This window comes from Chelonoidis abingdonii, chromosome 1 (genome assembly GCF_003597395.2).
Source record: "Chelonoidis abingdonii isolate Lonesome George chromosome 1, CheloAbing_2.0, whole genome shotgun sequence".
NCBI classification, from domain to species: domain Eukaryota; kingdom Metazoa; phylum Chordata; order Testudines; family Testudinidae; genus Chelonoidis; species Chelonoidis abingdonii.
The window spans coordinates 231,020,868-231,047,605 of record NC_133769.1 but is presented as its reverse complement, the minus strand read 5'-3'; the positions used below and the strand labels follow the sequence as shown (position 1 = coordinate 231,047,605).

The following is a 26,738-nucleotide window of genomic DNA, read 5'->3' as shown; positions in this document are numbered from 1 at the left end:
GTATATGATGGTGAGGATAAAAGTTATAGCTTTTTTAAAAAAGTATTAAGTTAATGTGACATTCAGATTGTCTTGTAGACCTGAAATTCTAGAAAGGAAAGAAAACTTAGGTATTCTTCTTGGCAGAAAGAGTGGCAATACCTGAAGTGTCAGTTGTTTCTGAAAGTTGACAGTTTTTAAACTTTCAGCTTGACCTTCCTGGAACGATTAAAATGTTTCACTCCTCTCTTCTGATGTCCCTTGGATTCTAAATCACATTCTCAGTTATTCCTATTTTGATATTCACTACTTTATTTAGATTTAAAATTACTTCTGTGTAAAATCCTAGTATTATCACAGTGTTAAATTGTACCAATTTATTGGCATCAGATAAACTGAATTACAAGTAAGATTATAGAAAACTTTACACCTACTAAATCTGTCTCTCTAGATATTTATATGGTACCATAAGCATATATCTGAAAAAGAAACTAATCCCACATCATTTCAAGGTACCTCGATATTAAGTTGTTTGTCACACATTTAAAGGCTAGAAGCTTCTTCATAGTTTGTCTGAATATTATTTAAATTATGGTAGTGTCTAGTGGTCCAAAGAACATGATGAATGTCTCATTAAATGAAAAGGAGCTTCAGATGTGTAATAGCTTATCAGTTTAAAAAAAAAAAAAAAGTTTTGGCCAAACATACAGTTCCATTCCTAAGAGACAAGAATTTTGAAAAGGATAGAAATATATAGTTCACCTCCAAAGAGGCCTTCTGGAGTACGAAGAAGCCAGTTTAAGCAATTCTGTTTTAGAACTTTTGTTATAAACATTGCTTTCAGATTAGGTGTCTAAAAATGTACAAGGAGAGAAGAAAATATAATTAAAGAATTCAATATAACAAAATATTTAAAACTCTAATCTCTTTTCATTTCTGAAAGATTATCTCTTCAATTTTGCAACTGCTGCTACAAAAAAGATATCTGAATCGGTTGCTGAAACAGCACAAAATATAAAGAAGTCCGTAGAAGAAGGGAAAATTGATACCATCATTGATAAGGTATTTTCATTATGTGAAACTGATCTGTAATGTACTCGCAGTATCTGCTTTACTTCAAATGCTATTCGTATGCATCTGTATAGACTGTGTGGGCCTCCAAAATGTTCTTCCTTAAACAAACCCCCAAAACCAGTTTTAAAATTGCAGATTTTTAGGGCTGATTTCACACATTTCTGGAATAAATAGTTAAACAAAGTTTGTTTTATCTGACTGAAGTGTTTATACAGAATGGGCATTTCAAGAAAAACTGTTAATGAAAATCTCTCACACAAAAATGTAATCACTATAGTAATCTTAACTGTAAGATAGTTAATACATAATAAAAACATTAAAACAATCAAAGCATTACAATATAAACATGACTGGTTAATTTATATAAATATTACAAAAAACTGTTACTTCATTGGGCGATGCTCACTTAATAAGCAGCTACTCAAACTTTTGTTTTCTCCTCATCGTTCAGTGTGTGGCCCTAGGCCTTATTTACTGCACACAAGCAACCTTAATTCTGACATTTCTTAACTTTTGAGTGCTGGACTTTGCAACCTTAATATTCTTTTAATATAACTAGTTTATTTTAAAAAAGCAAACTGAAAAACAGATTCCATCCTGTGGCATCATATTGCCATCTATGTGGTTCACCAACAGGGTTGGAACCTTTAGATCCACCACATAGGCCTCTTCCATTTGAGCTAACAGAGTAACTGGTAGCAATAGTAGGTGCTGTCCTCTGTGCATTACAGGGGGATGGCTTGGGACACTCTTCTAGTGGGTTTTATAGATATTTGCTGACTCTACAGGTAATGGTGAGACTCAAATCTTGGGTTCCGTTCCAGGTGCAGGAGGCACAGACTCTTCTGCCCATTCCCCCAGCCTTGAACCCCTACTGTCCCATCACCTCCATCCTGTCTGTGTCACAGTCCTGTCTTTTCTCCACCCTTGGCTTTTCATCCCTGTCTCACTCTCCTCACATAGCCAATCCCAGTCTCCACTCCTCAGGCTTCTCATTCCAGTCTTCTTGCCCAACAAATCCGAGCTTCAGCCCCACATCGTTCTGGCTCCTTGTCTCCAGGATCCTAGCCCAACCAGTTCCCACCCCCTACCAGCTCATCATCTAATCTTTCTCCCCTAATCCACCCTTTAGTTGTCTGTCAGTTCCAATTTCCCTCTCCAGGCTTCTCATCCAATCTGTGTCCCACCTCCTTCTACCTGTCTTTGTCCAACCAATTCTAGTTCTCCACTTGCATCCCAGCTTTGCATCAGAGCTATCTCCCCTCATCCTTCCTTTCAGCTGCCCCCAGTCTCACGTTTCTGTCTTCCCTCTGCTTTCCCCAGACTACTTGTCCCAATCTATTCCCTTTGCCTTCCCTGCATGTCTGGCTCTTGTCCCCTCTGCATTTGAATTTGACTGCTTCCTTCTCCACGCTATCTGGGCCCAGTATGTATGGGCAGGGGTATCATTGAGAGCACACTACAAACAGACTTCTTGCTTTCAGTTCAGGTGCCTGGACCTGGCATGGTCCTTAGCAGCTCAGAGCTGCAATTTCAGGAAAAGTCCAGCTCAGTGCAGATGGAATCTTTGGGGAATTAAGATGCTATAATTTGAATCTCTTTTGAACATGTGTAAACTAAACATTTTTAGAGGTTTATAAGTTGGCCAAATTTGAGCAGCTTTTTGCGTGGATGGCAAAAGGTACATCCCCGACACAACAGCCACCAATGAAAAGAAAAGGTTGTCAGAATTTTTTAACAAGGGCACAACAATGTATTTTTCCTTAGCTACATTGTTGGAAATGGCTGGACCATATTGGTTGAAATTTTCCATAAAAATTGAATGTGGGATAGACACCCATCATGGAAACTACAGTCTGAACAACTACATTTTGGCAACATTATAAGAAACTGAAAACAGTGGTGGTCATCCTTAATAATAGGCTGTGGTACCAGCCCAACCTATAATATTACTCATCTAGTAAACTTTTCAAATCCTGGGGAAAAGAGTGAGATTGAGTTTTGTGCATGGTCACATATAGGTGGGTGCATGTGGTGAACTCTCTGTTGTAACAGAGTAACAAAGGGACAGGAACTATGGAACAGGGTGGAGAAAATAATGCAAGGAAACAAAGAAAATAGACACTGATTACAGCATAGGAAAATAAACACCGTAATCTGTTATCTTTTCTTCAAGCCTTGGCTGTGATCATAAACCCCAGGTGGCATGAACATCTGTGTCTGTTTTCTGACATTTGTATGATTTAAGATTTTCTTTTAAATTATTCTCTGGTCTGTGTGTGCAAGGGCTCTGAAATTTTTAACTACAGTTTTTCTTTATGTATTACCCTCTATGATGAGAATTTTATAATGTTTTCTATTGCTATGTCTTGTCTTTTGGGCATGAGAAGTACAGGCTTCCATTCATATTTCTTGTTTCAGTGCTTCTGTCATTTCCATTTGTGTAACGTATTGTTATAGTGTAAATGAAAATACTATCATTTTCTAGCATTTCTTACAGTACTGAATATGTAAGCTTGATTGTGTTCTTACACTACTTCCATAATTATTTTGTGAAATAATGTTTTTATTTTAATTGTAGTCTGCCAATGGCTTCTTGCAAGTTTGTCTGCCCTTTTGAAAAATATGTTGTCACTATGATGCTGGACATATTTGTTTCATTCTTTTGTGAAGATACCATAGTTTCTGTCCCTTATATGGAAGGACGTTTCATTGACTGTGACTGTAGAACTCGATGCTAAGGCAACAATTAAGCTTAGTCTTGGGTATGTCATGAGAACTGTCTGGGATATATTTTACTATTCATGAACTTAAAAGTCATAAACCTTTTTCAAATAAAAATGTGTACTGCAGGGTTTCTCAAACAGGGGTCGCCGCTTGTGTAGGGAAAGCCCCTGGTGGGCCAGGCTGGTGTGTTTACCTGCCCCGTCCGCAGGTCCGGCCGATCGCAGCTCACACTGGCCACAGATCGCTGCTCCAGACCAATGGAAGCTGCTGGAAGCAGCGCCTGGTGTACTGTATTTGGAAGTACCATCTGGAAAGCATGATATATAAGAATGGCACAAGAATGTGTGGAGTGAGGGAGTGGGGCAGTAAAAGAAGAAGGGTGTTAGAAAGGGGAAAGATATATTCAAATTGGAAAATGGAGAGACTAGCAAAAGGAGGAAAGTACTGTTCGGAATGATTGAAGCAGTGCATACTTTGGTCTGTGGGTCTGTGTAGTGTTTTGGGTTGGCAGGAAATGTCTTGCATTGTTGCCTGGTGCCTTGCTTCTCCACTGGATTCACTAATAGAGCAGCATCCAACTCTGGCCCACAAGGAGGGGTCATATGGTGCAGGGCCTGGATAACTTGAGAGTAAGAGATACAGTAAGAACTTGTGTAACACTCTCAGTAAAATTACAGATCCTAACAGAAATAAAGGAATGATGGAGGAAGAGGAAAAAACTCTAAAAATACAAATGAAGAGAGGAGAGACTGAGAAATACAATAGTGAATTACTTCATTCTGGGGGGAGATGGAGTCAAGAAACATTGTAATTAATGGTGGGTCTATTGATAACAATTGCACTGAAGAAACAATATCTCCCCTTTAAAAGCTTAGATTTCTTCCTTACCCTGCTTGAAGATGTTATGACTAAAGGATGAAATTCCCTGTCCTCTTCTCTGCCAGTAAAAATGAAATCCTACATCAGGGTCGGCAGCCTTTTAGAAGCGGTGTGCCGAGTCTTCATTTAGACACTCTATTTTAAGGTTTCACGTTCCGGTAATACATTTTAACCTTTTTAGAGGGTCTCTTTCTATAAGTCTATAATATATAACTAAACTGTTGTTGTATGTAAAATAAATAAGCTTTCAAAATATTTAAGAAGCTTCATTTAAAATTAAATTAAAATGCAGAGCCCCCCCGGACTGGTGGCCAGGACACAGGCAGTGTGAGTGCCACTGAAAATCCGCTCACTTGCCACCTTCGGCACACGTGCCATAGGTTGCCTACCCCTGTCCTACATCTGTGTATGATAACCCTCCCTGCTCCTTATACTTATGTGCATTCACATTTCAAGATAAAAACAACTAAAGTTATTTGCGTCTTTAATTTAAAAGTCGATTCACACCTCAAACAGTCAGCGAGATTCACTTTGGCCCCAAGGCTGGAGTGTTTTGAGGGATGGAAGCCTTTTTGTGAATTTAGCTGAGTCACTGGCTGGGGACCTGTCTGTAACCTTGAACTTATTTGACTGTGAAGAGAAAAGGCAGCTATCCAACCTGCCTTTTTAGTACTGCTGGGAGTTGAGAATCAGAACTTTTTAGATTGTATGGGTCGTTGTATAGCAAACCATGACTTTTTTTTAATTCAAAGAGCTGTGTATCTCGTCTTATTTGGAGTTAGAAATGGTCATTCCTTCTTCCAAAATCTACTAGTAAAGTGCAACTTGCCATAAAAACCTCACATGGAAAATTCTGTCTTCAGATACCATTGATCTCAGGAGTTGAATGCACATGAGAGTAGGAATGTGGCCCTTGTGCACTAAGTTGGAGTCTGAACTAATGTAGTTCTGGCACACATCTGCAATTGTAAATGCTGCAAAAAAAAGGAAAAACATATCAGAAAGATTACTTGAGGTCTCTTATTAATATCCTCAAGGTAGTAACTTTTCTAGAAAATTATCCACAAATGACTTCAGAAGCTGGTTTTCTAGGCCTAATGTGCCATTTTCTTGTGAGGATACATTAAATCAATTACATTAATTCCCAATTATGGCTGAAGTTTTACACAGAAAAAACAGTAAATCTAGTTCCCACAGCATCCAGAACTTTTCCCATTGAGCATATGAAGTACTATGTATTTACTGGTGTTAATAAATTCATAAACCAATCGATTTTTAAGGTGAGAAGGGTCCACTGTGATCCATCTGTGTAACACAGTCCATAGAATTTTTCCTGTTGATATCTGCATCAAGCTCAAATGTTGGTGAATGAGCAAGAACATATCTTTTAGAAAGGCATAATTTAAAGACTGCAAGTGCTGGAAAATTTACCTCATCCCTTGGTAATATGTTCCATAAGTTAAGAACCTTAGTATTAAAATTTGCATCTTATTAATGGTTCAGATTTTTCTGACTTCAGCTTCCTGCCACTGAAACTTTTTGTGTCTTTGTCTGGTAGAGTTAAACAGCCTGCTAGGGTTGGATATCTTCTCTCTATGTTGGTACTTAAACTGTGATCAAGTTGCCTCTTAACCATCTCTTGACTAAACTAAATAGATTGAAATCCTTAAGTCTTTCATAGTAAGGTTCATTTCTCAGAGCATGAATCACGCTCTTAGCTCTGCTGTGAGACTTCTCAATTTTTTTTTCAATTTTAGCATTAATTAATTTACCGTACAGTAAATTCTTGATTATCCAGATTTAATGCAGGACATTAATAATTTTAGTAATCAAGGAATTATTCAAATGTTACAGAGTGGAAGTATGACTCTATATTAGGTAAGCACAATTTCTCTGCCAAATTCTAGTGGTTGCTTTGGGAATTTGGTGACTTGCAAAATCTTAACTCCAACATTGTGTTTGATGTTGTTATTCCCTGCATTTAATTTCCCCTCTCTTCTTTTAAAATATGAGCCGAGTGTGTTTGAATGGATAATACTTTTTAAAGCAAGTACCTTTATTTAAATACGTAGATATTCAGGGAATCTATGCATTGTGTGTACTTAAGTGGATAAGAAAATAACATATTGCATGTACACAGTACACTGATGCCTTCATGACATTTATTTTTCAAGTTGGTAAATCACTTTGGAGTACCATACACACAAGTTTCAGCTCTTAAAAAGAAAACTGAGTTTTGAGTGCAGTTAAAGGGTAAGAGGCTGAACAGTTTAATATGACCTCTTCTTGCTTAGCTAACTTGCAAAGAGTAAGGTCTCAAGTATAACTAAAGTGTCATGTTAAGCTGAAATGTATTTCAAATTATTTACTCTCTGAATGTTATTAGACAACTCTGTAACATATTCCATTTCCTTTCATTCTTTAAGTGAAATTACGTTTTCTTATAGACAATTATTGGAGACTTTCAGAAGGAACAAGAGAAATTTGTTCAAGAAAAGCACACCAAAAAGTCAGGTATTGAATATTTATTATTAAATGTGGGTCTTTTACCAAAGATAACTAACATGTTTCACTAACTTTTGACGAAAGCTACGTAGTTCAGCTCAGTCTCAGTAGATATTAAACCTAATCAAATCTTTGTGACAAAAAAAGGTGACCCATGGAAATTCTGTATGATGCACAATAGTTGTAGATCAGGATTTCAGTAAGTGCATTTTTGGGACGAGACAAGGGATCACTAGTTGAAACTTAGCTAAAACAAGTTAACTATACAGCTAATCCAGCATTTTCTACTAAATTCAGCAAACATATTTAACTATAATAATTGAAAATCAGTGGGACTGATCTCTTGTGACTTATTTTGAACTTCAGGTTGTTATATTTTGTGAGGAGGCAGGCGTTCTGATTGCCTGTCAGTTGGGCTCTTTACTAGCAGTGTAACATATTATGGAGTGAATAACATAAGATGTGGGTGCCATTCTAACATTTCATTAGTTTCTCTGTGGGAGGTGCTTTACTTATAGTTCCAGGGAGAATTGCCTTTTCTAAGGTTTGTAAATTATCTGTGGTCCAAATCCTTTTTGGGTTATGCATCTATGTACAATTAGATAAAAATGGCTATATCAGGTTAGACTAATGGTCCATCTAGCCCAGAATCCTGTTTTCTAACACTGGCCAGTACCAGATGCTTCAGAGGGAATAAAAAGAACAATGTTATTATCAAGTGAGCCCTCCCTTGTTCTCCAGTCACAGTTTCTGGCAGTCAGAGATGTAGGGACACCCAGAGCATGGGGTTGTATCCCGACCATCTTGGCTAAGTCCTTCATGAACTTACGTAATTCTTTTTTGAACACAGTTATACTTTTCGCCTTTACAATGTCACATGAAAACAAGTTGATTGTGCGAATTACTTCCTTATGTTTGTTTTAAACCTGCTGCTATTATAAGCAGACCCAGTGATCTTACTCTTTGTGAGTAAGACAGGCAGAATTTGTCCCTACATTGTTTAGGTCATTAAGTATTGCTGGATAGAAAAATATATTGCAGTTTGACATAGATCTTTTTAACCTTGAATATGTTGATGGTTTCAAATGGATCATGCTGAGGTTTGTCATACTGTTTGCCGTTGTTAATATATATTATTAGATACTATGGACGCACAGAGTGACTCCATAGTTAAGTATGCATTTATATTCACACCTAGAGATTTAATCTTTACTTTATGTATGAGTAGTACAGTGTAGCCTTCCCAAACTTACACTTACTTTTGGACTACCCTTTGAAGTTCTCTGAACATTTTAAAGTAAATCTGTAAATTAGCATTAAGCATTATAAAATACACCCTCTTCTTTTGGTGCATATAATTTTTTTTATATCCCCCCTAGTGCACAAAAAAAAAGTAAAGTTTGGGTATTTGGAAATTGATTCATTTATGTATTATTCCAAAAACAGAAATATGAGCTATTGTTAAAGTTTATCAGCACAATTTGTATTTATGAATGCTAACCATAACCATTTCTATTTAAACTATAATCTTTTAAATCTGTTCTAAAATATTTTTGTCAAATTAATCTTATAACATGTATTTTAGAATGTATATTGTCATATAATTGTGCATCAGCTATTTTCAACAGAGAATAGGTTGTACAATATATCTTTTCAGGATAAATCTCTAATGGGAAACTGACAAGAAGCATTCTTTATCAAAAGGACTGTTGTACAGGTCAGCCAATTATGCACCACAGTGCTATATTGTTTGAGCTATTTGCAGTAATCCTGGCCTAGAACATTTTGGAAGAAGTAATAAAATGTTGATTGAAAAATGACCAAATTATTCTTGCTGAATTTTTTTTTTACCAGCTCTAATAAACACTCATTTCCATAACTCATCTGCTATTCCTTGAGATGAGTTGTAAAAAAAAACAGAAATGAAACTAATGTACCAAAGTGAGCACAGTTCTGAAACAATTTGTTTCAAAGATGTCCTGTTTCCATTTAATTTTTCAGCTGGGTGACAGTAACACAGGGACTCCTCGGGGCTCAGCTGTCTTTCTCGCATTGTGTGTTGCTCTGTCTTAATATGAATATTTTTGTTTTTAAATATAATAAAACTTGAATTATTTTCCCCTCTTTAATGACAGAAGCAGCAGTGCCTCCTTGGGTAGATAGCAATGAAGAAGAAACAATTCAACAACAAATCTTGGCCTTATCTGCAGTAAGTTGCTTGTTTGTTATTAAAGCTGCCTTTTGTTTTGATTAAAATGTATACCTTCAGTAATTTCATCATTTATCAAAAAAAATAGACTACATTGTGTATATGCATACAAAATTTAGATACCGCACGGTGTTTGTCTGATTACCAGTCACATGCCTGAAGCAACTTCTGGGCCAAAATAGAGATGGAAAAATGTATCCTCCTGTTTATATTTTTGTCTTTAACAAAAAGTTACATGGCTGTGATGCTAAACAAATATGTAGGGAGTGAGATGGTCTGATCAAACATGATATAATTCCTCTGATGTCAGTTAATAACTATAGTATTTTCTTCAAAGGACAGACGAAACTTTCTGCGTGACCCGCCAGCAGGTGTTCAGTTTAACTTTGACTTTGAGCAGATGTACCCCGTAGCTATGGTAATGCTACAGGAAGATGAGCTGCTGAACAGGATGAGATTTGATCTCGTCCCTAAACAGTAAGCAATTTCTGATTATATTTGTGTACTATCACACTCTTAATTTGTCTTTTTAATTTATAATCTTAACTTCCCTAAATTATTCATCTTCTCTCTCTCCGCCTCCCTCAGCTTTCCCTTTTGAATCCCTCTGCTGCACATGTTGTTTTTAATAAATACAAGTTATACACAGCTTGTCTTGCATACTTGGAATTTTATGAATGAATATAAGCATGCATTATATGGTGGTCCATAAATAAGGAATACTGGTATTAAAACTTTTTTAAAAAAATCTAGTCAATACAATACAATATTCCTATTTTTCCCAAGGTATTTTTAATTATAGCCATTTCTTTAATATAGTAGGTGCTTAAATTGAATAGAGAGACTCCTCCACTTTAAATTTCCATCTCTGGATTTTATCATCTTAGACTGTTATTTATTACTTGAGTGTAAAATTTGAATTGTTCAAACTTTTTTCTTTGAGAAGAAAAAACACTTATGGAGTTATAGATTGTCATAAACAAATAGAAGTTCACTTTTGTGTCGTTCTTCTTTTCCTGTTTTATTAGGTGCTTTAGGCTCTTGACTCTCCTTAATGTTTTCAGTTATTTCCACAAAGGTGAAATAGCTTGGCATAGGCTATTTAAAGTACAGATGATCAAGATTCCCTTGCAGTTTCAGAATAGCTCTTGGTATTCTCTCTCATTCCATGTGTTGTCTTCAGTTTTGTCTTATTGTTTTGTTTTTGTTTTTTTAACAACCAGCTTTGTTTTACACTCTTTGTTTGCTTGGAATCATGCAGAATGTGAAATACTTGTTTCTCTCAACTTAAGCACCAATTTTTCCTGGTTACACCAGATTAAGGCTCTACGATGACTTCTAATCAATTTACTACTTTGAATGTGACTTTTCACTTTTTTCTGTAGACAATAAAAATAGCAAAAGCCAAAGTTCATTTTATAGAAGGATTTGTTATTCCAGATTGTGGACATTTTTATTATTGTTCTTGTGCTTGTTTAGCTTGAATCGTTCATAATTACACACACACACAAAGTACATTAAAATAACATTATTAAAGTTGTTAAGTCAAGCACTCCAAAGTTAGGAAATGCCACAATTAAGGTTGCCTGTGTAACATACATTTATAGAATCATAGAACTAGAAGGAACCTCGAGAAGTTGTCTAGTCCAGTCCCCTGCACTCATGGCAGGACTAAGTATTATCTAGACCAGCCCTGACAGGTGTTTGTCTAACTTGCTCTTAAAAATATCTGATGATGGAAATTCTACCACCTCCCTAGGCAATTTATTCCAGTGGTTAACTGTCCTGACAGGAAGCTTTTCCTAATGTCCAACCTAAACCTCCCTTGCTGCAATTAAAGTCCATTGCTTCTTGTCCTATCCTCCATGGTGAAGAAGAACAATTTTGCTCTCTCCTTCTTGTAACAACCTTTTATATACTTTAAAACTGTTATTATGTCCCATGTCAGTCTTCTCTTTTCCTGACTAAACAAACCCAATTTTTTCAAGCTTCTCTCATAGGTAATGTGTTCTAGATCTTTAATCATTTTCTTGCTCTTCTCTGGACTTTCTCCAATTTGTCCACATCTTTCCTGAAATGTGGCACCCAGAATTGGACACAATACTCCTACTGAGGCCTAATCAACACAGAGAGGAGCCCCCTTGTAAAAATACATTACAATAATTTGTGATCATGTAATGAAAAAGTCTCTCTTTTCCCCCACCTGGGATCCCTGCATCATTCAGTGCACAGGTTGAGCAATGCTCAATTAATGAGCAGCTAGCTATTCATTATTTTGCTTTCTCCTCATTGTCCTCCTCAGTGGTGTGGTCTTGTTCCTTAGTTATTGAACACTATTCAAACCCTGCTCTGATGACAGAATTATTAATTTTTCTGATTGACTTTTCTGTGGTAGTCTTCATTATGGTATCAGAGTGCTTCACAAACATTAATTCATTTATTTTTGCAATACCCCTATGAGGTTAGTGGCTCTTATCCCCATGTGTAAAATAGGGCAGAGGCACAGAGATAAACATCAAAAGTATCCACTAATTCAAGGTTCCCAGTCTGAGACATCTAGATCTGATTTTTCAGCATATTTAGTATTACTTAGCACTGAATATGTTCAAAGCACAGCTCCCATTTACGTAAGTTGCAGCTGTGAGTGCTCAGCTCTTTGGTGGAGGCAGGGATAGAATCCAGTTCTTCTTCAAGAAATGTCCCTGTGGATGCTCCACTTCAGGTGTCGGTGCGCCCCTGCGCCTTCGATCGGAGATTTTTTGCAGCAGTACTCCTACCGGCCACGCATGCTTAGAACCTGTCACTCATTCTGAGAGTGTTACTAGAGAGCATGCGCGGCCGGTACCCTCAGTTCCTTCTCTACCGCCCCCGGCTTGAGACGGAGCTCAGCAGACTCCTTAGTATTTTCTTTCCTTATCTTAGTATTCCTGTAGTTAGCTAGTTTTCCTCTGTTAGTTTTACCTGTGTAGTGTTACCTACCTTTTTCCTACTAGTTAAAAAAAAAAAAAAAAAAATTCTCTGTTCTGTCAGACGCTTCAAAATATGCTGGCTCCACAGGTTTTAAGCGCTGCTCTTCTTGTAAGGACGCTATCCCTCTTTCGGAGGGCACTCCAAGTGGTTAAATGTTGGGGAGACCCATATTCCTCAAAAATGCCCTCACTGCATAAGTTAACCTCAGGGCTGGAAGAACAGAGATGTTAAATTAAAAGCTTTATTTTACTTCAAAAATCCCCTGCAATCTACCTCAGACCCTGGCACAGACTCTGCCTCCAGACCCAGCTCTAACCTTCAAAAAACTAAAGAGTCAGCCAAAAGAGAGACTTACAAGCAACAGGAAGCTTCGCTGGTAACCCTCTCGGTCAGCTCGTCAGTTTCATTACCAGTGTTCCCCGCCTCAGTACGTTTGACAGCCGGGCTCCTCCGGTACCCCTGCCGTGCGCTCAACCCGCCGTTGCTGTCGGCGGCAGCGCAAGCCCCGGTGCTGAGGCGACAGCTTCCAGCGCCTGCCTCGATTGTAGCACCTTCGCACCGCACTGAATGCAGGCACCTACATTCAGGCGTCGCGGCAACCGCAGCCTCTTCATAGCACGCTCCTGTGGCACCGCTTCTACCGCTCGTGGCACGGATGCCAAGACAAATAAACCACGGTAACAGCAGGCTCCTCACAGGAGCTCTACATGCTTCGCCTGTGACTGCCCCACCTTTGCAATGCACCATTCAAGTGACCTCCTAGTGTCACCCATGTTGGCAAGTCACCATTTCTTGGGGATGGCTCCCTATATCGAATGACCAGTTCTGAACAGCGTTCCTCGAGGAGGAGGAGTCCTGAAACCACAGCTGAGTGCCACTGGCAGAAACTGCATTCACCCCAGCACCCTGTCCTCCACGGACATAGGAAAAACGCCCACACCAATCGCAAATCCCCGCTCTGTGTGTGAATTCCCTGGAATGCCATCCACACTAAGCCTTTTCCTCACCACTGCACTCCGCATTGGCCGTGACATCTTTCCCATCATGCAGCACGCATCTCCCTAACTCGCTCTAACGCCACACTCCACGACATATGACGCCTTGCGCACCGCCAGCACATCCATACAGAACTCATTAACTCCAACTTCTACCAATACTACCTGATTTGCCAACCGAGTCAACACATGAGTGAGGCGTTCTTCCCTTCCCCTCCCCTGCCGATCTGATGTATTTTGGATCATTTCCAATCTTTAACAACGGGTGGCCATGAGCGTCAGAATCTCATTTGGGGGTCCGCGACAAACGAACAAGAACGTAACTGACATCTGCAAACATCTTTGTCATCCGCTAGCTTGCCAATTAACTCAGCCCTCTAGAACCTGCTAATCCATTGGCAGACTCCAGCCACAATCCAGCGACCTGCAAAAGGCAGACCGAGAAAATACTTCATTCCTCAAGGGCTTCTGAATTCTTTTTTTACATCCTGGCGCAGACTCTTTGTATGGATGCAGCGAATCAGAGGAACAAAATCAGCAATACTCCACCTTATCCGCAACCCTAACATCGAAGACGATGCATCACGCTTAACTGCTGGTCCGTACAGGGTTATGCTCTCCAACATCTCAATTTCGCAATTTGCCAATTAATCCGCGCAATTCATGGCAAAGTACGACCATAGAAACTATAAATCTAAGGGTTATAATTTTATATGACACTTCACTGCACAACGAAAATACACGAGAGTAACAGCTTTAGTTCTGCGAGGTGCGAGATCGATATCGCGGATGGCTCTGCAAGCGGTCTCTGATCAGCAATACGACAGACAAGGTCCTACCGCTACCTGGGTTGTCAGATGCGACGGAAGGTTCCTGGCTTTCCTCCTTCTCTCTTTCCTCAGCGAGGTTCAGGCAAACATAGAGGATCTCCCTTTTGATGGTGATAAACCTTTTGCTGCCACCACTAATGAGGTGCTGCACTCCATGAAGGATCATGAATGCAACACTGAGATCCCTTAGGTATCCAGACCCTAACAAGTCAGAAAGGAGACAGTACAAGGATACCAACCTTACCACCGTCGCGCTACCGCCTCATATACTCACATTTCCCGAGAGCTCAGGATCATCAAAACAACACCCAACGCCCAGAGGTCCAGAATACCAGCGGCGTCGTAACACCACGTCTTCCGGGATGCCCCAACCTCCTCAAAAATAATAAGCAAATTTGAACCTTTGGGTCGAGGTCCTCGGAACGTCGCCCCTGTTTCAGTGGCAAGGTACGTGCTACAACTATTTTGGACATCACCGTCTACAAACATTCTTACACAATGGCCGAAATACCAACTGAAGTGGGTCCTAGAGGTCAATTACAACGGGATCCATCCCCTTCCTCTCCTTGCCCTCCCACCCTCCCTTCCCTCTTCAGGACAACTCTAATGAGGCCACACAGACCTCCTGCAAGAAGTACAACCCTTCTTCCAACCTGGGTGTATTAGAGCTCGTACCCGAATGCCACAAGGGAAGGGGTCTACTCCCCATATTCTTGACCACAGAAAAAAACAGGAGATGGCGACCGATCCTCGACCTCGGGAGATCTCAACAATTTCATCAAGAAACAAAGGTCAAAGATGGTTACCTCACCACCAAATAATTCCAGCACTGGAACAGGGCGATTGGTTTTTCAGCCCCGACCTAACTAGAACGCCTATTTCACGTCACTATCCAACCCAGGCCACTGACGTTTCATTCTCCGTTTATCCTTGGCTCCCACACATTACCAAACAGAGTTCTGCCATTTGGGCCTGTCCCACTGCCAACCGGTTTTCTCCAACCCTAAGCTGTAGTACGGCATATATTCCTCCAGAAAACAGGGGTTATAATATTTTTCCTACCTGGACAACTCCTTCTCAAGCCTCCTCACGCACCGAAGCTCTCCGCTTCACAAAGATACAATCGAGTGCTTCCAATCCTGGGCCCTGCAAATAAACGAGAACCAAATCCACATTAGTCCTACCCAACGCCTGACTTTCATAGGTGCAAGCCATCGACTCCACAACCTGACCCGAGCATACCCTTCCACCCGAACCGTTTCCATACTATAAAACTCCTGGCTACGAGCTTCGCAGCAGTCCTCGGGTCGCCGCCCGAAACTGCCCTCCAACTACTGGGGCACATGGCCTCATGCACTTTCGTGTCCAGAATCAACGCCTCCACATGAGGTGCTTCCAAGCCTGGTTGGCCACGGTTTACAAACCAAAACGTCCACTCACTACAAAGGTCAACGGGCTCTGTCAATGGTGGACAGCCCCGAGATCTGGAGTCTCTTTCCAGACTCACCACGTGATGATGAAACCGCGCACTCACCGTAGAGGGTCATATCTCCCACCATAATTATATCCGAGACCTCCCTATTTACGAATGCTGAGTTTTCCTCCCACTAATCGGGAATCAACATGTACGCATAATGACAGAAGCAACATGTCTGCAATGTTCTAACATCAACAGAACAAGGGGGGGGCTCGTTCCCAATCCCTTTATTCAGAGCCATGAAACTCTGGAAATTGGTGCCTGCGAATCACATCCATATATCAGACTGCGTACATCCGCGCGTCTACGGGGGGGATGTACGCTTTTCTCAGGGAATGGGAGATAGACGACAATCATTCTCCACTGACTTGGGTCACCCAACCATAGATCCTTAACGCAACAGACACCAAGACAATACAATAGTCACTCTCTGCTCCAGGGCCATGAACTCAGCAAAACACTCCCTAGGGGGTGCATTCAAGGATCCCCTGGGCACCGACCCTTTGTTATTGCGTTTCCACCCAAACCATTGCTCCACGGGTCCTCACAAGATACACAGATACGTGATTCCTGATCGCAGCAATGGCCCAGATCAAGCCCGTGGTTTCCCATTCCTCACCAGAATGTCAATTCAACCTCCAATCTCCCTCCCTCTCATCCCCAACTTTAGCAAGGGTTTATTCACCCCCAATCTCTCCATGCTTTTCAACCTCAAAGCCTTGTACCTGCAATGGTTCTCCCCAACAAGACTAGACTGCTCTGGCCAAGGTACAGAGGGTACTCTGCACAGCAGAAGCAATCCACCCGCACCACCTACCCTCCGAAAGTGGAAAAGATTTACAAAATGGTGTTTCAAACCAAGCAGCTGTTCCGACCTCGCACCTCTTCCCGTATACTCGATTATTATTGACATGAAGACAATCTGGCCTGTCATCCAGCTCCATCAGAGGTCCACTTAGTGCCATCACGACTTTCACAAGTCAGTTTGACAATACTCGGTTTTTCAACTCATGACCCATCATACCAACGTTTTCTGAAGGTCCGGTCTGTATCCAGATGTTCAGCCACCTACTCCTCCATGGGATCTTCACCTGGTATTGTCCTGTTTAACACGCCAACCCTTTGAGCCCTTAGCCACCTGCTCCCTTTTGCACCTCTCAATGAAAACAGCCTCTTTTGGTAGCCATTACCTCCGCCAGACGGGCGGGCGAAAATAGCAGCTCTTATGGCAGATCCACCATATACCCTCTTCTTCAAGACAAGTGTACTCTACGTTTACACCCTAAATTCCTACCAAAAGTGCATGCTCCCTTTCACCTCAATGAACCAATCCATTTACCAACTTTCTTCCCGAAACCGCACGCAAACTCCTTTGAGGCTGCGATGCACACACTTGACGTTCGAGGGCTTTATCTTTTTATCTGGACAGAACAAAAACCCTTCGAAACTCTCCTAGACTCTTTGTCTCTATTGCGGACCGCTCCAAGGGCATGCCTATCTCTACTCAGAGGCTCTCGAAATGATCTCTGACTGCATACGTCTCTGTTATAAAGATAAAGAACGTTACACCTCCGGAAGTGATCAGGACACATTCCACTAGATCTGTATCTACCTCTCTAGCCTTCCTACGCAAAGTACCCTTGTCAGACATCTGTAGGGCGGCCACCTGGTCCCCTCCCACCATACATTCATAACTCACTATGCCCTTACTCAAGGCCCCTCTCTGACACTCAGTTAGCAGGGCAGTGTTGTCTACGGCATTCCTGCCAGACCCGTATTAAATCCCTACCTCCTGAGATACACTGCTTTGAAGTCACCTGAAGTGGAGCACCCACAGGGACATCTCTCGAAGAAGAGAGAGGAGTTACTCACCTTGTGCAGTAACTGACGTTCTTCGAGATGAGTGTCCCTGTGGGTGCTCCACTACCCACCTCCTCCCCTCTACTCGGAGTTGGGGTGGCCTCCGTTGTAGAGAAGGAACTGAGGGTACCAGCCGTACATGCTCTCTAGTAACAGTCTCAGAATGAGTGACAGGTTCTAAGCATGCGTGGCCGGTAGGAGTACTGCTGCAAAAAATCTCCGATCGAAGGCGCAGGGGCGCACCGACACCTGAAATGGAGCACCCACAGGGACACTCATCTCGAAGAACATCAGTTACTGCACAAGGTGAGTAACCTCCTCCTCTTCAAGGCAGCATTCAACTTCCTTAAGTGTGAGACCATCCTTTATCTTCTTGCAGTTCCCTGCCTCATTCACTACACACTTTTCAACTTATATATGAGGCAGGGGTATTACAGACAACAGTCGTTTTTACTACACAAATCTGATTATCCAAACAGCACCATCCATCCTGTCCACTGGCTGAGGCAGGATTCCTGTGATGGAAAGTAGTATATGATCATGTAATTGAAAAATGTATCATACTTTATATGCACAAGGCGGGGGCAAATTAAGGTTTTACATGCAGTTTAATTCTGGAATTTCCTAATTTTTGACGGCTTGATTTAGTAACCTTTATGTTCTTTTGATATGGGGTGAAGGGATTGTGTGTAATTTCCTAGTTTTTATAAAAGCAAGCTGAAAAAATAGAAATGTCACCATACTGACATCCAAATGGTTCATGAGCAGGTTGGAACCTTTAGATCTACCACACAGACATCTGCCACTTGAGTTAACAAAAAGTAACTAACGGTAGTAGGTTGTCCTCCTCTATGTGGACCAACACTACCTGGGGATGAGACACTTTGCCAGTGGGTTTCACAGATATTTGCTGAGTGCAGAAGAATAGCAAGACTGTAGAATCTTAGATTTCATTCCCAGAGGAATGAAGGAGGAAATGTTCTCTAGGGGTTACAGACCCTTTGGTCTATTTCACCTAAGCTCAACTCCTTCTGTCCCATCATCTCCAACTTGTTCCAGTCCTGTCTCTTCTCCACCCCCAGCTTCTTGTTCCAGGCTCCTCCTCAGGCTTTTCATCCCAGTCCTGGTTGTCTTGCCCAGCAAGTCTCCCACTGGATACTCTGCATCTGAGTCCCAGTCTCTCCACTCTTGTTTCCAGTCTTATTGCCCTGCCCAGCTCCCAGGCTCCTGATCCAATTTCAGCCCACCCCGGTACTCTGCCCCAACACACACATCCCTTAGCTGCTTGTCCAGGATACCCTAGCTCCTCATCAGATCTGTCCATCATCTCCCTATTCTCCCACACTGTGCTGGTTCCCAGTCCTAATCTCCTTGCCCGGACAGTTCCAGTCTCTCCAGTGCCCTCTTCCAGTCTCAGTACCCCATTTACCTCCCTAGCTCCAATTCCCAGTCTCCATGCCTAAAAAGTCCCAATGTTATCTCCACTCCACCCCACCCCACATTGTCTGGCTCTTGTCCTCTCTGCGTTCAAGTCAGGCACCTTCCTCTTCAATGCTGTCAGAGGAGGTGTGTGAAGGGGGGGTGTCCTTGAGACACAAGAGAGAGTATCCTTGCGCTCCATTCTGGTGCACGGCATGCAGCAGCCAGAGCTACAATTTAAAGGGAAGTCTTGCTGAACTGTTGCATCCCTAGGCTGGAGTATACTGAGTTGCTCTGTGGGGGAGAGCACATTTGCAATCTGGTCACGCACAGCTGGAGCATGGTCAATGCAGATGGATTTGTTGAAGGTTTTAGCTCTGAAGCGCTAACAAGTCTTTACTTAGCATGTGCAAACTGACAGTTTTCAAAGGCTTGTAACTTGGCCAAATTTAGATGGATTTTCACAAGAACAGCAAAAGACACATCCCTGACACAAAGGCCATCCCCTACCATATTTCAAGTCCCTGCTGCAAAGAACAGGGGACTCTACAGCTTCTCAGTGAAACAGTTGTGTGTGTTTTTAACATTGCAAAAAGTACTTTTTTCCTAAATTTATTCTAAGAAACAGCTGAATCATTTTGTCTGAAACTTTTCCCAAAAAATTCAGCCTGAGGTGACACCCAGTATGAAAAATTTCAGTCAAAACAGTTAGTTTGGCAAAGTTATATGTAATTGAAACAGGGTCTTATAATTCGTAGTATTGGACAATTTTATCAGCTTTGCCTATAATACATAAACATTCTCAGTTGTTTTGCCCACTCAAGTTCCCCCTCCCCCCCTTTTTTTTAAAGGAGCATCTCATGTGGAACACTTGCCTAATACTATGTTACATCCTGTGTCCCCTCTAAGCTGCGCGGCCACGCAGCATTCCGTCAAGTGCCACGCAGGGGCGCACATCCTCAGCAACAGTGGGAGGGAGCAGGGCAGGGCTGAAGAACAGCAGCAGGGGCTGCTGTGGAGTGGGGAGGCAGCTGGGGCTGGGCAGCTGGAGGGGCAGCGGGGCATGCTGGCCACTCCAGCTGATGGGGAGGGGGCAACAGTGGGGCACCTCTCCCCACAGCAGGTATGCTCAACACCAGGCAGGCCCCCTTGTGGGGCCACTATACAGCACCCTGCCCTCCGATTTTTGCATAACACCCTCTCCATCCTGCTCCCCCGGGTAGTGCTGCATTGTCAGGATGGGGATGATCTTCTCTCCTGTGCCCACCCATCCCTCGCTGGGAAGGAACTGAGGGTATGTCTACACTACAGGATTATTCCAATTTTACATAAACCAGTTTTGTAAAACAGATTGTATAAAGTCGAGTGCACACGGCCACACTAAGCACATTAATTCAGCGGTGTGCGTCCATGGTCTGAGGCTAGCATCGATTTCTGGAGCATTGCACTGTGCGGTAGGTATCCGTTGCTATCCCATCGTTCCCGCGTCTCCCCCGCCCATTGGAAATTTGGGTTGAACCCCTTTGCTGATGGTGCACAACCGGTCACAGTGATTCTGGGTAAATTCGGTCTCATTCCTTCCTCCGTTGAAAAGCTGGCACACATTTTGCCGCCCTTTTCCCTGTGATTGCCTGGAGATGCTAACCTGGTCCCAGGAGCCCTTCGCTTTTCTGTCCGTATGTTCTCTGGTGTTGCTAATAGACGCGGTCTGCAGCACTCCCAGCGCTTCCATTGCTTTGCTCAGATAGCAGGAAGGTTTCATCTTTCTGCTACCGCTGCACTTCTTAATTGGCGATGAGTCCGTATCCAGTTGATTTGCTGTCCTGGGTGCCCCTGGCGGGCGCCGGAGCGCAAAGACAACTGGAATGCTCCCTGAGTCAGTCCTTGGTGGTATCTAACAGTCCTCCTTAGATTGTTGCAGTGTACTGCAGACCAGTGTACCAGAGAGCAAAGCGCTCCGTGTCAGATCCCGCGAAATGGTATGAGCTACATTGTCATTGAGGGTGCCCCTGCAACAACCCCACCGTTGCTTCCCTCTCCCCACTCTCCTGGAGCTCCATTGCAGTGTCCCCCATTTGTGTATGATAGTAATGATTCGGATAGAAACGACTTGTGTAGTGAGATAAGTGAGGGGGGGGCGCCTCCAGCTGCTCATAATAGTCAGTCGACATTATACGGTGCGGGGAGGGAGCCTGCATCCCACTGTGTGTAGTCCAGGCAGTACAGAATTCTTTCTTTACACATGAACGGAGGCCGGGCTCGCAGTGCTATGCCTGAACGCGCTTACAGCTTCGTCCATCTCCTGGGACTGCCGAGTCTATTCCACTATTTTTTCCGGTGCCCCGGCCGACCTCACCTGGACCAGCCAGGAGCACTCACGGGTGATGTGACGATGTGATGCAATATATTGTTACCGTCTGCCACGGGGATGGAGGGAGAGGATACTGCTTGGTTCCTGCTTGCAGCATTGTGTCTGCGCAGCTGCAGGTAAATAAGGGGAACATTGAAAAGTCAAGAAATGATTTTTTTCCCTTTTTTTTCACGGTGGGGGAGAGGAGTTAATTACGAGCTATACCCTGACACCCTGGACAATGTGTTTGACCCACAGGCCTGGGGCTGCAGAAGTGTACAAATACTTTTCTCGGATGCTGGCGACTTGGTAGCTGGCGTCTCTCGTAGACCCTCCCCTCCCTCCCTCCATAGCGCTCCATTTGTCTTGGACTTTCCGTTATTGCTTGTCACGCAGCCGTGCTGTGGACTTCTGTATCATAGCACTGGAGATTTTTTTCACAGTGCTTTGGCATTTCGTCTTCTGGAACGGAGCTCTGATGAACAGATTTGTCTCCCATACAGCAGTCAGATCCTGTATCTCCCGCATGGTCCAGGCTGAAGTTCTTTTTGGATTTGGAACTGCATCGCCACCCGTGCTGATCAGCAGCTCCACGCTGGGCAAACAGAATGAAATTCCAGGTTCGCGGGGCTTTTCCTGTCTACTGGCACTGCATCCGCTTCAGATCGCTGTCCAAGGTGGTCACATGGTGCACTGTGGGATACGCCCGGAGGCCAATACTGTCGATATTGCGGCACACTAACCCTAATCCGACATGGCAATACCGATTTCAGCGCTACTCCTCTCGTCGGGGAGGAGTACAGAAACCAGTTTAAAGAGCCCTTTATATCGCTATAAAGGGCCTCGTTGTGTGGACGGGTACAGCATTAAATCGGTTTAACGCTGCTAAAATCGGTTTAAACGCATAGTGTAGACCAGGCCTGACAAGAGCAGAGGCTTGATTGTGAATGGCTGCAAAGTGGCCAGGAGTTCAGGGCGGTAACAAAGGGACCAGGAGACAAGCGGCTGAGTTTCCCAGGCCGTTCTTGGCGCAGCTGCCTCCCCAAGTGAGTAGCATCAGCAACTTCTGGTTCTGCTTCAACAATACCGAGTGTAGGAGCTGGATTTTATAATGTACTATAAGAATTAATGTATGATTTGATTTCATCCTGGTAGCCACCCCTTTTTGAATAGTAGAAAGGAATGACAGACCAGAACAATCCTTCTGACTGATTATGGTCACCTTTTGTTTTAGGATGTGTTATAGCATCTACTATGGTTTCCTATATGTATTACAAATTAGGCACTCTAGTCAAATATACATTTCTTTGTTTTAAGGTTTAGCAAGTAAGAGACAGGATTCTCTCTTGTGTCTGTTAAGTAGATTAGAGAAACATTGAAGGCAAGGTTTAATTTGCAGTGCCTTTCTGCTCGATATAAAATACTACTGTTTGTAGTCTTCATCTGTTTGTGTGAATGAGGATGTATGCATCAGGAAAAGATAAGGTGTAAAGGCCGTTGTTATAGCCAGAGTCAAGGAAGAAAAAGTAAAGAGACTTAAAGGACATCAAAGAATCATCAACATGCATCCATAATGAAGGGCAGATTGACAGCCCTGAGGTAACAGCTGGCACCCCTGAGGACAATTGACTAAATCAAAGAAGGACAGGATGACCCTCTCGGACGTGTATTGGAATGTTTATACCAATTCACAAACTGACACAGCAAAATCCATAAACTTCAACAAAGGAAAAAAACCTATAAGAACCAGGGTGCTTGGCCATGGGACGTTGGGTTGTCTTGCCACACTCCAGGAGCATCAGATGGCGACCGACAAGAGCCCAGCTCCACACTCCTGCTCAATCTAACTGGCCATTAGATTGACTCTAGCTACAACAGACTGGTAACTATGAACAGCATTGGCAGGAGTGTGTGTGTGTGTGACAGAAAAGCATATGCTAACTGTTGTATTCTCAATAAATGCTGTGTATTTACCTTCCTCTATAAAGATTCCGTGTGCTTTGTATGAGCATAACATGAGCAAGCATGTGATTGGCACACACAGGGGAGCCTGCACTGGGAAACCTGGGCTCAGGCATATTGGGGCTGGGGAGACGGGGGACAACTTCTCTGAGCATAAAGGCATGGGTCTGATTCTGGGCTACCGATGCTGTATGCACTCTGCAGAAATGGAGGAAGGGCGCTGAAATAGCTAGGGATGATTTTTTTTTTTTTTTTTAAGTAAAATTTTAATTACACTTCAACTCTGGACACTGCATTGCTCCCTCAACCTCCTTCCTTCCTTTCTTTCTTCCTTGCTTTTTTATTTTTTTAAAGCTCATGCAATTCCTTAGAGAGACATCCTAGTTGTTATCAAGTACTTTTAAAAAATGTTGCTGTAAATCAATCAATCCACTCTATCAGGAGTTTGGCTGCAACATAGTCTGAAAAAGAAATGATTAATCAACTGTTGCATCTCCCAAAAAAAAAAAATTTTTTTTTGTGTAGATTTTAGTGGCACAATTCTGTGCTTTTTTTAAAATTGTGTAATTAGGTTTTAAAAAAAAAATGAAGACTTAAAAGGAAGAAAAAACTGAAAATGCCCCAGTTGCAAGCTTTTACTTGGAAACTAATTAAGAGCTACCTGTAGATAATCTTCAAGAATCTAGATAAATAACTTGCACATCCAAAGGAAATGATATCTTACGAATGTTTGCAGGAAAAGTCTGATCTTTGTGGGTACGTATGTTGTATGATTTTGAATCTTTAAACTTCTCTCAAAACACTTCCTAAATAAAGGGGTTTGGTATTAATCTATTTGGGTCCTTCATTGTATGCTAATTCCTGTTCCTGTTGCAAAAACTCCTATGAACTTTGATGTGCTGAATAAGTTGGCAGATGTTGACAATCAGTTCAATATGTAGAAATAGCAACCCACTGAGCTAATGTAACAACCAATACTGTGTTTCTATAAGCTCCATGTAGTTTCACAATCCACTGTGTTAGAATCAGGTAATTTTCTCCTTTTGAATATAAATGTACTATGTATTTTTTAATATGAGAACACTTTAAGCATGTATGAACTGCTGTTAGTACTGGAGTAATTTCCTTTCAAATATATGCTCTCTGTGTGTAACTCACTTTAAAGAAGACTAGTTGGGAATCTAATTTTCAGATTGCATGCTTTTCTAGCATGTCTTATCTGTAAAGTTTGTACATAAATATTTGGATTTTGTTTGCAGCTTTCACGTTAATAGAATACTGTGTACAAATACTTCACTGCACAATTATACTCCAGATATTTTGTTTTCAAACTGACAGACTGAATATTTGATGTTGCCAGACAGCGAGCAGACTGAATTTTTATATTTGTTGAACTTGAAGGTGACAATCCAGGGTTTAAATATACTGCTGATTGTAGATTTTTTGAAAGTATTCACCTTTTCTAGGGCCACATTCTGCCATTGTTAGTTAAGCAAAACTCCCATGGGCTTTCTGCTCAAGTGAGGAGCCCAGACCTTGGCCTCTGTTTAAATTGCTGCCTTACCATTAATGAAAAAAACAGTTGGGTTAAACTATACTATACAATATGTGAGAGTGATTTATATCTAGGTTTTTTGTTTCTATTGATGGCTTACATCCTCATATTACCTTGATATTGGTGCACATAACAAAATTCATTCTGCACAGCAATGGAAAAAAATAGAGGAAACATTAGTTACATCTAACTCACTCTTATGGCATTTAGTATCATAGGAGCACAATCTTGTAAGTGCTTGCTTGCTTTTTATGAGACATTCCGTTGTCTTTAGTGATGTGTGTAAGATTGGACCTTTAGTTAAGGACTGCTTTACACAGCTGATGCACACAGGGCACAGAAAATACTGCATGTTGCAGCTACTTTAGTTGCAACTAAATCATACCTTGAAAACAGTTTTAAACTTTCGTAATATAAATTCACAAGCAAGAAAAAATATAAGACACCACGTCTGTTGATGCAACACCATGAGGGAGCAGTGCTGTACAGAGGGAGCAAATAGTCCTCCATTTATCCTAGATCTGCTGCTCTCCACAAAGCTAGTAGAGCTGTGGCCCCACTAGTAGTCCAGCCCCGACAACGTGGTTGTAGCTTATCAAAGGGGATGAGACTTTGGAGAGGGGGTCTAAGCCAAGACTAGAGGTGGGATTCATGTGGTTTTGTTTTGCCTGGCTGAAAAGTAGGAGTTGGTCGTATGGTCTCTTGAAGATGATAATGTACATCAGCTTGTTTATTATGATAATCTTTTTTCCCAAATTAAATACGCTGTTAAACTGGAGTTAAGTGGTAAATATGTAACAGTAACTTAAGAAGTTGGAGACTATTGTAGTGGTTGGTTTTTTAAAATGGTGTGTCCGTATGTCAGGGAGTTCAAAGCTGAAGTTACACTTCAGAGTACTCCAGACACTTGAAAAGGTGGAAACAAAACTCTGCCCTCACTCCTGTAAGCTATGACTGTAGCTTTGACTACAGTAGCTTTAACTTTGTCCCTCTGTTTTTTCTACCTTGCTTGCAGCTAACTGTAAACTTTCCACAAATCAAATGTAGTCATTAAAACCATGTAGTCATAAAAACCTATATTTGTGTTTTTCTTTAGTGTAAAGGAGGACGTGTTTTGGAGAAATTATTTCTACCGGGTTTCCCTCATTAAACAGTCTGCACAGCTCACTGCACTGGCGGCTCAACAGCAAGTGGTAGGAAAGGAGGAGAACAATGGCAGGAAAGAGGATATACAGCTAACAGGTACAGAAAGTATTTGTTTTGAGTAAGCAGCTCACTATGAACAATCCACTCACTGTCACACTTCTTAGTATCTATATGCATCAGATGACCTGTACGTTTTTTAATTTGCAACTTATTTGTACCATATATAGGAGGCTTCTTGAAAAAGTGTTGTTTCAAAAACAAGTCCCTCTTAAAAAACCCAAACCCTCTAAGTTTATCTGATCTACTGATTCACTTTAAATATTGCCCTCTTTTCTATGTGTAATTAAAGAGAGGCTGTTTTCATCAAAAGAGTGCAGAAGTTGATTCAGGTATAGATACATCATTAAGATGTACTCAGGTTTTTTTAAAAAAGATAGTTTGAGGTATTACTACACATTCCACCTAGTTCTTCTGTTAAATTTGTTTTTGAGGAAAAATATCTGTTTTGAATGTTGCATTCAGTTGTATAGCTAATCTTATAATATAGGTGCTGATTTTTCTATATATGATAAGTATCCTTTAAAAAAGATATCCTTGACCCCACCTTCCTCTCTAACTAGTCTTATCTCCCATTCATCCCTAAATTCGCTGAGTACAGTAGCTGCAACCATTGCCTGAAGTTCAGCGCTTCCATCTCTAACCTTGAATCCCCTCTAATCTGTTTTCCACCCTCTTCACTTTGCTGAATCTGCTCTCACCAAAGTCCCTGATCCCCTCTTGGCCAGTTCTCAGGATCCATAC

The 26,738-nt window shown here is 41.8% G+C and overlaps 1 protein-coding gene across 1 annotated transcript in view; it reads left to right on the top strand.

The window, feature by feature from the left end:
• The window catches only part of SYAP1 (synapse associated protein 1), a 38,847-nt gene that overhangs the window by 4,627 nt on the left and 7,482 nt on the right, over positions 1-26,738 (top strand). Inside the window, exons 2-6 of the mRNA XM_032774311.2 lie at positions 923-1,041; positions 7,107-7,173; positions 9,300-9,373; positions 9,711-9,850; positions 25,888-26,033. Of these exons, the coding sequence (XP_032630202.2) occupies positions 923-1,041; positions 7,107-7,173; positions 9,300-9,373; positions 9,711-9,850; positions 25,888-26,033 (546 nt within the window). The remainder of the gene's footprint in view (positions 1-922; positions 1,042-7,106; positions 7,174-9,299; positions 9,374-9,710; positions 9,851-25,887; positions 26,034-26,738) is intronic.